This window comes from Brassica oleracea, chromosome C8 (assembly GCF_000695525.1).
Source record: "Brassica oleracea var. oleracea cultivar TO1000 chromosome C8, BOL, whole genome shotgun sequence".
Lineage (NCBI taxonomy): Eukaryota > Viridiplantae > Streptophyta > Magnoliopsida > Brassicales > Brassicaceae > Brassica > Brassica oleracea.
Genome location: NC_027755.1, coordinates 35,326,785 through 35,343,094, shown reverse-complemented (window position 1 = coordinate 35,343,094; position 16,310 = coordinate 35,326,785). Strand labels below are relative to the sequence as shown.

General features: G+C 36.7%; 3 protein-coding genes and 1 long non-coding RNA gene across 5 annotated transcripts in view; 1 reads left to right on the top strand and 3 right to left on the bottom strand.

Annotated features, from left to right (window-relative positions):
* Positions 1-4,865: 4,865 nt before the first annotated feature.
* LOC106311800 (E3 ubiquitin-protein ligase ORTHRUS 2-like) lies at positions 4,866-8,063 on the bottom strand. Its single transcript, XM_013749095.1, has 9 exons — positions 7,567-8,063; positions 6,867-7,399; positions 6,659-6,784; positions 6,461-6,563; positions 6,303-6,364; positions 6,121-6,223; positions 5,891-6,017; positions 5,584-5,798; positions 4,866-5,254 (listed from the first exon to the last, which is right to left on the bottom strand). The coding sequence occupies exons 1-9, from the start codon at positions 8,008-8,010 to the stop codon at positions 5,015-5,017; spliced, it is 1,953 nt and encodes a 650-aa protein (XP_013604549.1). The 5' UTR covers positions 8,011-8,063; the 3' UTR covers positions 4,866-5,014.
* Positions 8,064-8,755: 692 nt separating this feature from the next.
* Positions 8,756-11,828, bottom strand: LOC106311801. 2 transcript variants are annotated; one of them, XR_001264107.1, is made up of 5 exons: positions 11,589-11,828; positions 11,392-11,505; positions 11,147-11,227; positions 10,791-11,060; positions 8,756-10,283 (listed from the first exon to the last, which is right to left on the bottom strand). It is a non-coding gene; the product is annotated as an uncharacterized LOC106311801 (long non-coding RNA). The 2 variants fall into 2 exon arrangements; XR_001264106.1 differs by having other exon boundaries at positions 8,756-11,060.
* A 2,931-nt stretch (positions 11,829-14,759) lies between these two features.
* LOC106310156 lies at positions 14,760-15,639 on the top strand. Its single transcript, XM_013747367.1, has one exon. It carries the CDS (start codon positions 15,188-15,190, stop codon positions 15,614-15,616), a length of 429 nt encoding a protein of 142 aa, XP_013602821.1. The 5' UTR covers positions 14,760-15,187; the 3' UTR covers positions 15,617-15,639.
* Positions 15,640-15,768: 129 nt separating this feature from the next.
* Positions 15,769-16,310, bottom strand: part of LOC106310155 (probable S-adenosylmethionine-dependent methyltransferase At5g37970) — a 4,386-nt gene continuing 3,844 nt past the window's right edge. The window contains exon 4 of the mRNA XM_013747366.1: positions 15,769-16,002. The gene's annotated coding sequence lies outside the window, so the exon portion shown is untranslated. The remainder of the gene's footprint in view (positions 16,003-16,310) is intronic.

Below are 16,310 nucleotides of genomic sequence, written 5' to 3'. Positions count from 1 at the left end.
ATAACAACATATAATAATCACACAATCACAATAATCCGGGTGCTTAGGCTAGTCTTGCTATCCACTTAGCCAAGACATCGTCTTAAGCCTCGGATCCACAAACTGACACCTAGACCGGTCCGACAATCCTAGCTCGGAAACCGTCTCCGATGTCAGGAATCTGCATTAAAAACACGTTAACAAACAATTAACCGTGACTCACAGTGATTAAGCGATGTGGCTTGACTTTCTGATTCCGGAAGCTGACCAAACCCTTTTTATCCCCTCCAATCTTCGTCTTGATTCTGTACCGTTAATCCCACAATCTTGTTTTTTTTTTTTTTTTTTTTTTTTAGACGGAGTATTACACAAGAAGGTTCTTCTTCAGGGAAGAATCAGTAACGGGTTATACAAGCTGAGGAGTCTAGCTGATCATGCTTTCTTTACCATCAGACGTGTTGCTGCTAGTGATGAAGTATGGCACCAACGGCTAGTACATCCCAACCATCTTATCCTTCAACATCTATCTTCAAGTAGGATCATTATGATAAATAAAAGCTCCAAGTCTCAGTGTTCTGCGTGCAAGCTTGGCAAGAGCACAAGGCTACCCTTTGAGGCATCGTCCTATGTTGCTACAAGGCCTTTGGAACGGATTCACTACGACTTATGGGAGCCAGCACCAGTAGCTTCAGTCCAAGGGTTTCAATACTATGTAATCCTTATAGACAACTTCTCTAGATTTAGTTGGCTGTTTCCTTTAAAGAAGAAATCAGATTTTATGTCTGTCTTTGTTGCCTTCCAAGCGCTTGTTCAGAATCAATATTGTACTAAGATTGGATCTAATCAATGTGATGGAGGAGGAGAGTTCATTAGTACCTCCTTTCTGCAACATTTGGAACAAAATGGGATTAAACAACTCATCTCATGCCCACATACTCCCCAACAGAATGGTCTTGCAGAGAGAAAACACAGACAGATTACTGAAGTGGGATTGTCTCTTATTTTCCAAAGTTGCGTACCTCAAAAGTACTGGGTGGAAGCTTTTTTCACAGCCAACTACCTAAGCAACCTACTACCTTACAATGCTCTGTCTGAAGCTATAAGTCCATATCAGACTCTAAACAAGCGAGCTCCTCAGTATTCTCTTCTGAAAGTGTTTGGATGCGCATGTTTTCCAACCTTGAGAGACTACGCAAAGAACAAATTTGACCCTAGGGCACTCAAGTGTGTGTTTATGGGGTACAGTGACAAATTCAAAGGCTACAGATGTCTGCTTCCGACAACTGGGAGAGTGTACATCAGCAGACATGTAACATTTGATGAACAAAGCTTTCCCTTCTCGAATGAGTACATACATCTACTGCCTCCTGCTCACACAACCCTTATGTCAGCTTGGTTCAGAAGTCTACCTCCTATAATAACAGAGGTAACAAGCTCAACAAGCTCAAGCGGGTCCTCAGAATCAGACAGAACAACAAATACCCTCAGTGATTTCAGCAACTCTTCACCACTGCAGTGTCGCCTGAGAATTCAACCACCACGACAGTTAAGTGAAACAGCTCCTTCTTCAAGTACAACAATGTCAGCTTCGCCTGAAACGTCAAGGAGCTCTCACAATCATACTGAACAAACATCGTCAGTAAGGGAAGCAAGTAGCGGTAGAAGTAGTCAAGAGACATAACAAGCACCAGTCAGACACAACATGGTGACTCGATCTAAGTCAGGGATAATCAAGCCCAACCCAAAGTATGCTCTCTTAACAGAACATACAACTCTGAAAGAACCAAACTCAGTGGCAGAGGCGCTGCAACACCCCGGATGGACTGCATCAATGAACGAAGAGTATGACAACTGCATTGAGACTAGCACATGGTCTCTGGTTCAAAAGACTCCAGACGTGCATGTTCTGGGTAATAAATAGCTTTATCGAATCAAGTTGGGGTCTGATGGTACTGTCAAGAAGCTGAGATCAAGGCTGGTAGCACAAGGATGTGGCCAAGAGGAAGGTATTGACTACTGGGAAACATACAATCCAGTGGTGAGAACCGCGACAGTGAGAATGATTCCACATACTGCCACTGTTATGATGTGAAGTATAAAACAGATGGATGTGGCCAATGCATTCTTGCATGGTGACCTAACAAAAGAGGTCTACATGAGGCAGCCTACATGATTTGTGGATAAGACGAAACCAGATCATGTTTGCTTATTACATAAGTCACTATATGGTCTCAAACAGAGCCCTCGCGCATGGTTTGATAAATTTAGTTCCTTCCTCTTGGAGTTTGGATTCAAATGTAGTGTGAAAGATCAATCTCTATTCTTCTACTCAAAGGGAAAGAATGTGATCATACTACTCTTGTATGTCGATGACATGCTAATCACCGGAAATGCTTCAGAGACTCAACAAAAGTTCTTAACTGATATCAGCAATCAGTTCAGAATGAAGAACCTTGGGCAAATGGAATACGTTATGGGGATTCATGCAAATTTTCACGATTCAGGATTGTTTCTGTCGCAGGAGAGATACGCACTCGAACTGCTAGCATCTGCTGGACTCAGCGACTGCTCCGACATCAACACGCCACTCCCGATTAAACTCAACAAAGTTCCTGATCAAGACAAACTGTTCACAAGCCCAAGCTACTTCAGGAGCTTAGCAGGGAAGCTCCAGTATCTCACTTTAACAAGACCAGACTTGCAGTTTTCAGTGTACTACATATGCCAGAAAATGCATGCTCCATCTATCTCAGACTATCGGTTACTGAAGCGCATTCTGAGATACATCAAGGGAACCATTGCCTACGGAATCAACTTTGCTCAGGATACTGACTTTACTCTCAGAGCCTACAGCGACAGTGACTGGGCGGGTTGTCCGCACACACGAAGGTTCACAGGAGGATTCTGCACCTTTCTGGGAAGCAACATAATCTCTTGGTCATCTAAGAAACAACCTACAGTGTCAAGAAGCTCTACCGAAGCAGAGTATCGATCTCTATCTGAAACAACATCGGAACTTAACTGGATTTGTTCAGTTATGCGAGAAATTGGAGTCCCGTTACTAGTCACACCTGAGCTCTACTGTGACAATCTATCATCTGTTCACCTCACCGCAAATCCTACCTATCACAAGAGTTGCTTTTTTTTGATTCAGTCTGATAAAAGAGACGATGCAGTCGAAACTCCTGCTTACTAATCAGAGTCTCCGAAACGATGCAGTTTTGGGGACAGATCAGAAAGGTAAAGGCAAAGTGGGCCAAGAAGAGATGAAGCCCAAACGAGAGGAAAGCCCTCTCGCCATCAATTTGCCCGCGCAACGGATCTATTCAAAAGGAGAAGAAGCATACAAAATAAAAGGACCGAAGATGACGCAAGAAAGCAGAAGCGTTAATGGCTTGAGTTTGTACAACAAGTTCTCAGCCCTTGATATGTTGAACGACCAAGATTGTCTACAGCTGTCTGAGAACATTAGGGTTTAGGGCTTCACCCAAATCTCTATATAAAGCTTATTCTTGTAATCGCTTATAGATAAAAAAGAAAGAATGAAATGAAATTTCACTAAACAAAGCTTCATCTTCTTCATCTACAGTTTTACTCAAAAAATATTTATACTACTAAACAAGAGAGCACGTTCTTGACAAAGGGACCATCTTTGCATTGAATTGTTTTAGATTTTTAAAAAGGCTTCTTCACACATCGATTCTTGTTTCTTCAGCAGTTAAAAACTTAAAATCCTTGCATAGGTTGGAGCTATCCTCATATCATCAGAGAAAGGGGTGATCGCCACAAAATCTAATTGTCGGTATAGTGTGAATGATTAAACAGAGATGTCAATGGTTATTTATAAAAATTTAGCATAAAAACATATTGAAATAATTAAAAAAATCAACCTGTAATGAGTTCTGTTAGCTCACATCACCCTTTATGGAGTTAATCTTGAGTTATCCGAAGAGAACCTATTCAGACACTTCACCATATCAGTAAACATGAACTTCTGTCTCACCACCAGTTGACAATGTCTTGATTGATTGGTACCTAATATATACCAGGTGATATTGTCGATTACTACCGATGTGGGATGGGGCAATAACCATAATGCCCCTTTTTTTACAAGAACAAAAGTAAAAGTCCATTACTTTGGTATAGAGAGGCCCACGTATGAAGAAAAACGGAGGTTTTACAAAGCAACGTCGGAAAGAAAACGAACGATCTCAAGCGACCGAGTCAGTGCTCAGTTACGAACGATCTCAAATAACAGTCAGAGTGGGTGGTGATGAGATATGTCTTGACAAACGCTTGTCGCTAAGAAGACTGCAAAGAGAGCAAAATACTTAGATTAGTGGTCAAACACTTTCCATTGGTTCTTGTTTCTTCAGTTGTTACATAATACAAACTCTTTTGTATAGGTTGGAGCGCCATGAAGCTTTCCTTATCATCAGAGAAAGGGATGATCGTCATAAGTCTATTATCGGTATACAGAGATGATTGTTATATTTATGTAAATTTATTATCAGAAAACATAACAAAAAATATTGGAATAATATAAAAAGTCAACCAACAGGTGAGTTAAATGACTCCCTCTATAGAGTTAGTCTTCAGTCCAAGTACCTATTTAGCCACCTTCGCCTTCGATCATTACCGATGTGGGACGTGTTCATAACTTTATTACAAGTGAAAGTCCATTCCTTTGGTAGATACTTATGAAGAAAACTGAACGTTTTACAAAGCAAAGGTCAAAAAGAAAACGAACGAGTCATGAATCTATATACCTCCACGTTATTCTCAGTGTAGCCTCGATCACGAACAGTTTTGATCTCAGAGCAGAACTCTGCAATTTTGTTCTTTAACTGAATCTATGATGAAGAGATATGTCTCTCGAGAAACACTTGTCCCTAAACAGACTACTCAAACCATAACTTATATATAGAATAATATTTAGCTAAAGTCACATCTGTTTCAAAATGAATACCAAAATAAAATAAGTTTGCAATAAGTACCACCGAAAGCATTATAACATCAAAAGAAAATTCATAATTTAAGCTGAGAGTTTGATCTTCTTGGCTGCTGGCTCATCTTCAGACACATGAACGTCGGATTCTTCTTCTTCCTCCTCTTCCTCTTCTTCTTCTTCTTCTTCTTCTTCTTCTTCTTCTTCTTCTTCAGATCCTGTGTTTTCACCTTCAGCGGAATTTTCAGAGTTTCCTTCATCTTGTCGCTCCTCCAACTCTTTCTTCTTCTTCACCTCCTCTATCACATCCATCAATTCCCTATTCACCTGTTTTATCACATACATTTTAAGTTAGCACAAGCAATTTAATTACATTGGAATATACAACAAATTTGTTTAACTAGAATGTGGTCATCATCAAACACATTCCACCTTTCTTAACCAGCAGCTTCGATTTACAAGTTTCGTATTATGTACACACTATCATGCCAATTGACTTAATCCTTTCATCATATGATGTGCTACCTAAGGAATCAAGTACAGACAGTTTTATTCTTAAGTTTACCACTTAACTAACTTCATCCAGTTCATATATATGTAAGGACATTGCTTCACTACACATAAGCAATGGACGAAGAAGAGAATACGTTACTGACCTGTGGGTTCTGCAGGAAGTCAGAAATGTCATTTGGGCAGCAAGGGCATTTCATGACGTTCTTCTGTGCACGTAGAGTGCGCCCACCTCTGCTTCTCTGCCTCACTTGAGTTATCCCAGCAAATTTCCCAGTTAAGCATTCCTTGCAGAAGTTGTGAGCGCAGGGCGTTGTCACAGGGGAGCTCATCACTTTCCGACAGATTTGGCAGCCAAATTCTGAGTCAAACCAAGTAAGAAAAAACAGACAAGACAGTTCAGATGTGAGCCTCCTATCTAACGTCAACAGCAAAGGAATGAGCTGCACAGACCTTTGAGAAATTTGTCCCTTTTGTTTCCTCCCCCTTTCATGGCTTTCCTCGCTGCAGGATCCAAAGCAGCAATCGCCTTTCTGCTAGCAGGTGGAGACTTCATCCACTTCCAACGACCATCAGATTCCTGATACAAGTAAATGTATCAGATCATCAGTGTTATACACACTCACAACTGTTACCATCGCTGTTTTTTACAAGAAAGAAAAGAGAGGATGTGCTGTGCTTACATCAAAATCCCATGATGGGCTTTCCGTTCTCACAAACATATCGGTGGCCTTCTTGAGCTCTGGGATAGAAGGCAAAGGTCTTGGACGATCACCATGCTCATCACTGCAGTATAACTCAATGTTGAGAGCATAACTAGAAAATACAAAAAAAGGGAGGTTTAACAACAAGAAATAGATCAAACCTGGTCCATGGAGCTGGTTCGTTGTCAACTCTGACAAAAAGGTAACGGCAGACCCTCTTGCCCTATAGAAAACACAGGGCAGAGTACGTCAGAAAAAAATAAAATCAAACTCTGAATAAAAGTGAACAATTAGGATTCTTAGCCCATAATAACCAAACCTGTATTCCAACTTTTCTCCAGCACTTCTCAATCCTGTAAACTCCATCATACCTCACACTTTTCTCCGCAGGGGCATAAGCAGAACGCTTCTCCTTGTGAGACCTGATCATTTGTAAGAAACCGAAGCACTAAGACAACTATCTGCACATAGTATCACTAAAAAACGAAAGACTGCAGAAAGTAAGAAAGGACTAAACCTGACAACTCTCACAGGATATCCCATTTTGCAACTGATCCTCAGAGCTGCATTTGACTTTGTAAACTGCTGATCAAACGCCTGATCTTTATTGGTTCTCTTGTTCCCCGTCAGATCTCTTCCTCCACTGCAATACACATTCACAACATAACATATAACAGCAGTGACAGATACACAAAATAAAGAAAAGGGCTTAATCAAAGCAAAACCTTCCAGTGTAGAGAAACCATTCACCATGATCCTCGTCATCCTTGTAACCTCCAGAGAGCGCCACAGACTGAGCTCCATAACTCGACTGCCCACCAATCCCAGCAACATGCGGGAAGTGAGCTCCCCACTGCCGGCACTCCTGCCTGTCCTCCCAAGACTCCCCAACCAAAACACCTTGGTTCCTGTCCGGATCATTCCCCGCCAGAATAGGACCAAAATGATCAGACGGTACAGTCACATAAATCCTCCCACTGCAAGCATTAGCCTTCCCGGTCTTCTTAGCCCTCTCGGTGGTGAACGCCTTCTCAGGCCGGTCCACATTCCTAATGAACTGGTAAGTTTTCGCAGTTGACACAGTAGTCGATTTGGAAACCATGGCAAGACGGATGGCAGAGACGAGAACAGAGTTGATTCTTGGATTGTCCTTCATCTTCTTAGGTATCGAAGCTCGACACGTCCCGCATGTAGGCTTCCTCTTGCCAGCAACCCATTTCTGAAAACACTTGAGGCAGAAATTGTGGCCGCACGGCGTCTGCAAGTATCCGTTCACAAGAAAAGCGGTTAGTGATAGTGTTTCACACAATCGCTAGTAACGGTAAACACATATAAAATTTAACATTAGCCATAGTCAGTTACATGCAATGGATAAATTTAACATTAACTAATAGTCAATTGAATAAGACGGAGTTTGATCCTTACGGTGACGGGCCTCTCAGGAAGGTGGAGGCATATAGAGCAGCTGACGTTCTTCCGAAGGGAAACCAGAAAGTCATCTGACTGTTGTTCCTCTTTCTCCTCCTCCTCAACGGCTTTGCCGCTCACCAGCTGCTGCCTCTTCTTGGCTTTCTGCGCCTCGTTCAGAGACGCGTCCGCCTCGATCGCGCGGATCGCCGCCACTAGGCTCGAGTTGCTAGGGTTTAAGCCGGAAGCAGGAGCAGGAGCGGGATCGACGTCGCCGGAGCAGTCGGGACACTCCCACGACTGGGTGGAGGCGAGGGTCGCGGGAGGGGATCGGAGGCACGACACGTGCCACGGGGTGACGCACGTGCTGCACGTGAGGCACTCTTCCGACGGGATTTTGGATTTGCATCGCATGCATACGTCATCGGCGTCGCAAGGGAGTTGAATTTCACCGCGATCCATATCGATAGAGAGAGAGAAGTGATGTTTTCGAGATCCGATGATGATGTTGAAAGTAAGCGAGAGAGAGAGAGAGATTATAAGTAGAGAGAGAGGAGGCGAAATTCGGAAAGGCGCCTTTTGAAATATTTTTTTGGAGCGTCTTTTTCGTTTTCGAAACGAAATTGAAAAGACGCTAGAAGAAGAAATGAGAATAAAATCTCTAATTAGGATAAGATATTAACAAATGGCAACTGTATATTCGTTTTGTATTTCTTTTGAATATTTGTTTCTTAAATTGGCTTCTTGATATATCTCCAAATACTAGGAAAGAGAATATTTTATAAAAAATGAAATCTAATAGCATATCTCTTTTTATATAATGTATATTTACTTTTCTAAATTTGATTTGATTTGATTTGATTTATGATATGTTCCTATCCATACTCAAGATTGGACTTATGAAATACAGAAACAAATTAGATGTGGTAGGTAAAGTGAATCTACTGCTGATAATTATCTGTAAATTGTAAAATAAACTTGAATGAGATTTACTTGAATTTATTGTTTAAAAAAATGTAAATTTACAGTGTGTCATTTCAATCAAATCGTATATGGGGATAGTGTGTTGCATGCCATCGAATCACATTACTGTATTCATGCTGAAATTGCGTAATTTTAACACTAAAATAGTGTTTCCGGTTAAAAATGCTCTGACAGGTGAAATTACCAATAGTGGAAAACAAAATTAATTATATTTAATTATGTGTATGACTAGTAACGTCTGGAGTAAATGAAAAAAAAAAAAACAATGTGAAAAATAACAAAAAAAATAAGAAAAAGAGGAAAAATAAAAAGAAATAGCGACTCTCATAATCTATAATGAGTAAGCATTATTTTGATTTCTAGTAAACAAAATTTTAATTTCAATATATTTTTTTATTTATTTAAAATATTGGTGTTGAACAACCTAGGTCCTAGGAATCAAAGAAGCTATCATGCACCGAAACAAATCCAAGCACACCAAATATGAAATGTTTAATGTTTTATTTAATTATGTAATAATTGATTCATCAGTTTTTTTAATCATTTAGGTTCCATGGTGATAACAACTCTATTGAGTTGTACGAACCTAAAGAAGAGAAGCTTGACTTTAAAATATAATGTGAACCGTTTAAGCCCAATGTGAATTGTTTTATATAGTATTTAATATACAATGTGGTAAAATTTATTTAAGAAAGTTGCATAATGTATACTGTAAATCAGATTATGGTGGTGAATTTGCATAATATGTTTTGATGGACGATGATGAATTATATTCATAAATGGTGTATAATGTGGTTGCGACAGATCCTTTTAAGGAATAAGACGAAGCGTCAACCATGGCATGTTACATTCATTTCTTTTTTTTTATAAGAATGATGTATGTGCCTAATTTATATAATACTGTTATGGATAGGACCAGTAATTCATGGTGTTGAAAGACTGAGATTGTATCTTTGGAAACATTGCAAAATCCTAAAGCTAACGACGAATATGAGGCTACTGACAAATAATTTGACTAGAACTTAAAGATTTTTCTAAGTGGATACTAAACGTTGGAGATATAAATCTTGGTGGTTGGAGATATAAATCTTGGTGGTGAAAATGATGGTGATGCTGTAATCAACATTCCAAAGGAATTTCTTATTACTGATGCGGAATATGCTATAGAGTCTAAGCAAAAAAATATGTGGAGATGTTATTTCTCATCAACAAAACAAAGATCCGAATATTTTTTCAAGAAAGAGCAATTCTATGTCCAACCAATGAGGATGTCAACATGATCAATCAGCATATGTTGGATAAACTTGATGGTTAGTTTACCTTTTTTATTTTAAAAAGGAACTAAACGGATCAATTCATTTGACCGGTCGTTAAGGTATATGATGTTTTAACCAGAGAACATAATTGTGTTTGATCCGTTTGGTTTGTTTGTGGAGGAGAGGAGATGATTTATCTAAGTTCATACACTATAGACCCTTCTGATGAAGGTTAAATTAATGATCAAGCTCTTACTCCCGATTTATTGAACAATATCAAAGCCTATTGGGCTTCCAAACCACAAGATTTGTCTGAAGATTGGCGCTATCCAGTTATGCTGCTAAGAAACATTGATAATGTAGCATGTTTAGCGAATGGAACTAGACTACATATCACTGAATGGTTTGATTTCATGGTGGGAGCAAGGATTATCACATGACGTCAGGCTGGTAAGACCGTCTACATTCCACCAGTGTTAATAGCTCCACCTGACACTATGTGACCATTCAAAATGAGGAGAAGACAGTTACCTCTTGTTGTGGCATTTGCCATCCCCATCAACAAAAGTTATGGTCAATCTCTATCTAAATTCGGTTTATTCTTACCTAAGACCAATTTTTTTCACATGGACAGCTTTATTTGTTATTTCTAAAATCACATCGAAGAAAGGTCTGAAAATATTGATTGTTGATGAGGAAGGCAAACCTCAGAAAAAGACAAAGAATATTGTTTTAAAGAGATATTCCAAAATCTCTTATATGCCATTTTGTTATCAAGACTAAGTTATATTTGTTTGCTGTTCATTTCAATTTTATTTGGTTTTAGACAGTTTTCGTGTGTTTCATTTTCTGTAATAAGAGTATTTGAACTTTTGGAAAAGTTCAATTCGTTAAACAATTATTATATTTCACCTTAAGGATAAGTAAGACAGATTGTCGATGAGGATGTGAAGCCTCAGAAACAAACAAAGAACGTCTGATGAATTGTAATGTGAAACTTACTTTATGTTCTGCAAATGTATGCTGCCATGGCTGTTATCCCGTACTGTTTTGCAGGTTTGAGACGTAGTGGGTCTTTTATTCTGCAAAAGCAATATCAAATATCAAATAACAGTTGAAATATTCTAATATTAATTATAATAAAATTGGATTGTATATTGTGAATAGGACATTGTATATAAAACTTATCTTCACTAATATTTGACCCGTCTCTGATATTTGTAGAGTCAGAATCACAATATGCTTGCTCCTTATTTAATATGAACCATGAAACTGCAAACAACAAATGAATGTATACGTCTTAACTCATCCATTAAAATAATCCTAAAATTTATGAAACATTATATTAAATCACTTACTTTTGGTACTAGGATGACCTCCTATCTGTATTACATAGATGTTCCATCCTAAAAATGAATCCCTCGATTCATTTTTTGGAACTTGTCAAATTAAAATACAAACTTTATAAGCGTACAAGAAACTCAAATTGTTGTAATCTTTATTACAGCAATCTTATATTATCCAAATTTTTATAAGAAACTCAAATTTCTCAACAGAATATAAATTATTATTTTTTAAACAAATATTTATCTCGAGTACTAACCTTGGATGGTTTTGACAAAGTTTATAGCTTCTGATTTTATTCCGTACAACTCTAAAATCAGATGAAGAACACCATGAACAACATAACATATCTGATTTGACATGCTAGACATTTCTGGAAAAACACAATAGTTAGATCTCGATTTATAATTAGTAGATAATGTTATAAGAAGAATTAAGAAGAAAAAGTTGATTTACCAGTAATATATCCGAGTAGTTATGTAATGGATCTCCAGATCTTCGTTTGTCTTTTCGGAGATAAATTAATAAATTTTCGGATCAGAATCGGACAAACAAAAAATGTCTGATTTTATCACCTTAAACAAATAACATATTGGATTTGGTACGCAAGAATAATCTGAGAATTTCTGAGTTCATGGTGGCTAAGAACCTAATCACGATTTTTACCTAGAGAACCAAAAAAACGTCCGAAGAGTATTCTGGAAGAAGACCGATAGGCAACATAGCTTTCTCGGTTGAGTTTATATAGATGGGCATGGGGCCAAAGTTTTTACTAATTTTGACTAAAGAAGTAAAGCCCACTATTTAGCAAATCAAACCCAACTCGATATTTATTTATATTGTTTTTTTCAAGCCCAAATATATTAGGTTATATCTGATATGTAATTTATACTTACTATTGAAAAACCAAAAAATTATACAAATAATGTATTAATATTTTACATTCAACTTCTATAAAGATAAAAATATGCCAATTTGAAATAGCATATTGTTTACAAGTTTAAAAATTAATATCACAATTACAAATATCAAAGGTCGAACGAAATGTATAAACTCGCAATTACAAATATCAAAGCTCGAACACATCGCATACCAGAATCTGGGTTTAAAACATAAATACTTCTTTATAAAGTTATATATTTATAATAAGATACGTCAAAATATATAAACTCTTAATTATGAACATCAAAGATAAAATGTTTAATCGAAATTTTGTCACACACTTTGAACAAACGTATAATTTTATTGAGTAAGTATACCAACCGAAAAAGTATCCCGCGCTAAGCGCGCATTAAAATCTAGTAAAACTTTTTATTTTATTTTCATTCACGTGTTCTTTCTTTCTCTTTAACAAAATATATTAATATAATATAAATAAAGTTACATTGTATATACCTTATCGAATATTCAACATGTTATAAGCACAAATGATTTCATACCAGCGAAGGTTTAATTTCAATATATTTTAATTATTTTAAATTTATTACTGTTTTGAAATGATAGATATTGCCTTCTCCATTTATTATCTTACGATGATAGGTGTTGCTTTTCCTAATTGATCGTCATGGTAAACTATGCACTTACGATCAAAGAATCATACAGTAAATTTTGCCTATGTGAATATAAAATGATCAGTATGGTAACTACATATCCTATGATCATATGAAAGGCTTGACCCCTGTAAATTATTAAATGATCAATATGATAGACTATGTTTTCTCAGATCATTTGGAAGGTTTTGTCTCCGTAAATTATTAACTGATCAATATGGTGGTAGACTATGTCTCCTCGATCATATGGTATGGACTGCCTCCGATACTATTTAAACTACATCTTTTAATTCATGCATTTAAATTATGCTTTTAATTTATTCATTTAAATTATGTATTTATTTTATTTATTATATTACTATTTTATGAATATAGCTATAATTTCAAATGCATTAAAATTATATCTTTATTATATTTCTTATATCACTATTTTAGAAACCATATAATAATTGCACTTGGTATCACAGATAATAATTATATGACATTGGCAATAAATGCAAAGATACACATAAAAGAAAACATGTTTTTAGAAACCATATAAATTGAAAGTAGTATCAAATGAGAAAAAGACAAAACCATGATATTTTTATGACACCACATACATGATGGTTTTAATATGAATATATTACGAAAAAGATCATTCAGATCTTTGGAAATATTTAGATGAGTGATTTGATCACCAAAAATATGTGATCTTACTGAAAGCCAAATACGAGTGGATCCATCTCAGGTTCTACTACAAAAATGTTAGTGAATATAATTATGCGATGTTCGGAATCACATCAACGATGATGTTATGTGAACATAAGATAAGTGATTAAGATATTGCAGAAAAAACTATCTCTACATTTCATCATGGAAATGTTGTCCTACAACAGTGATACCTAACGAATGGATATACCCTATACTTGAAGTTGATACAAGTCCTTGTTGCAGAGCAAAATAATTAACTCGTGACATTAGACCATCATGTTTATCATACTAGATCTTCTCCATTCACTGAAGTGAATGTTGTGTGGATTCCTCATAACAAGATTGCAAAGATAATGATCAAACGATTGCTTTAATATTTTTGTGAAACAAACATGGGTGTTCATGAGAAATACACAAGGGGCAACACTTCCTTTAAAAGCAAATGAAGATTTTCAGGTTCTCATGCTTATATTTAGTGATCTTTGTAAAAAAATTCATCTTTTTTTCTGCCGCTATATTAACCAAGTTTGTGTAAAAGATCAACTCTAGGATATAACATCTCTTCCGAATTTGAATTATTTTAATAAATTTTGAGGAAATTTTACAAATTTTAAATAATTTTAAATTATCCATACTTAAAATTTTGGATAATTAAGGATATACCCAAGAAAACGTAATATCACATTTCACAATTTTGTGAATTACATATATTTTAGTCTTATGAAATATGCTTTAATTTTATTTGTTATGCTTATTAAGTACACAATTTCAGTCAAAGTAGTTAATCTTAATCGAACTGTTTCTTTCACGTCATTGGACAAATGGGTTAGACATGTGATTCAAAAATCTGCCTATCAAATGCTTGAACAAAAAATGTTGGTGGATTCACCATTATCTTTTATATTTTCATGTCTATATGGAGCATGATATGATTATAAATATAAAGTATCCTATTCATCGGTTTTTTGTGTTTGATGTTGAAGTTTATCAATAAATATTGAATATAATAAATTTTGTTTGGATCATTTGTTAAAATCATTAAAAATTATCTTGTGGCTTAGAACATCTTTATCTCAGCATCTCATTAGGGGTGCTTATTTTTTATTTTCTTAGTTTTTTTTTTATCTGATTAAAAAAAAATTAAAAAAGAACCAATCGTTGGGCCGCCACGTGTCGGTGGAGCCCGCAAATAGTAGAAGCAACAAACAAAACGCAGCGCTTATTTTGCAGCTGAAAGCATCGTTGCTTGCCATTTTTGTGGGGTCCATAGGGCTAAGCACCCCATTTTTTTGTGCGATAATGCTGCTCTTAGTTTCTGGGATTTAGCAAGCTCACCGGCTTTATATTCATTCTTGTACAAATCTATGTTTATATGTTACTCTAATCTTCTTGTGTTAAGAAAAAAATCAATATACACTCTTTCTACATATGTAGATACAAGTTTATTTTTTCCATCTAGTCGATATCTTGCGCGATGCTTTTGTACATTTTTGGTATGTACTAATTGAAAATAGGCTTATTTTCCAAATAGCCAAAAATGGGTGATAAAATTTTTAATGAAAAGTTAGAGAGAAATACGAAGAAAAATGAGAAAATGTTTCTGGCTAGATAGTGAATTTGTATTTTGTATGTATTAAATAAAAGGCAATTTCCCATTGGAAATTGGTTTGGCTGCATTGGTGGAATAAACCAAAAAAATTTATAGTCAGAAAGTGTCTTGGATAAGAATTTTCCTTGGGCCCAAAAATTAAGGTTAGGCAGCCCCTAATTGGAGAGAACGCATGACCAAAGATTAGTGTTTCATGAGGAGCGATGGTGCGTATGGAAGGAGCGTTGATGGGTGAAAAATGTGATGCTTGGTGTTGGTATCTGGAAGATGTATTTTTGCTGCATACACCTGATGAGCCTGACTGGGTGAGACCGAATCATGTCATTGAGAACGAGAAAAATAAGGCGCTTCAGCTCACACCTAAGCAAGAATGTGACTTGATTAATGGACAGATCCAAGCCAGCGAGGGCTTCGATGCTGATTGGACCAAGGCCCGCTGCCTTTACAATTACCATCCTGTTGAGTTCGATGATGATGAATTTGTCGAGGAGCCTGAAACCAATCTTGATCTACTCAACAGGCTCTGTGAGAAATCAATTGGTCACTACAATCAGGAAAACAAGACAGCATATGAACTTGTCAAGCCTCTTTATGCCAATTTTCACGGGTCTATTGGGATCATGTTTCTCTAACTTTCCAAGTCAAGGATCCTGTTGAAAACCTCACAAAAGACTTCCAAGCTAGGATTCATTACTCTTATTGTAGCAAGAGCCAGTTCATCATGTGCAGGCCAAAACACCACCAAGCAGATAGCCTTGGAGTTGCCGAGAATGACCCCAAGAAGCCAAGACTGGAGTAGGATGCTCCCTCTACTTGTGACAAAACTTACCATCGACTCTTGGTTATGTTTTTATTTACTATCTCTAGACTGTTCTTGTTGTCTTCTTGTAAGCAAAGCTACCTGTAGCGAACCTCTTTTAGACTAAAAGACAGAATTTTCCTTGGCCAAATTTTTGAATTCCATTTCGTGGCAAAGTTTTCACCACCACTTTGCTCCTGGTCCTAGCTTTCAATTTATCTGCAGTATCACAAATACCCAGACCCGTATATTGACCAGTTAATAGATAAGATGAGTTTTTGACTGTAAAGAATTTGATTGATTAAGTTTAGGGATATTAGGTTTTATAAATAAAAAAGTTTGTTGGGATATTAGGTTTCATACACTACAAGAAAACAGCGGTATTCTGACAGACATTCCGACGGAAAATGAAATCCTCGGAATTTCCTCGGAATATACCGACGGAATTCCGAGGAAACATCAATCCGTCGGAATATTCCGAGGAAATTCCGACGAACTAGTGATCGATCGATGCGTTTTTGGACATA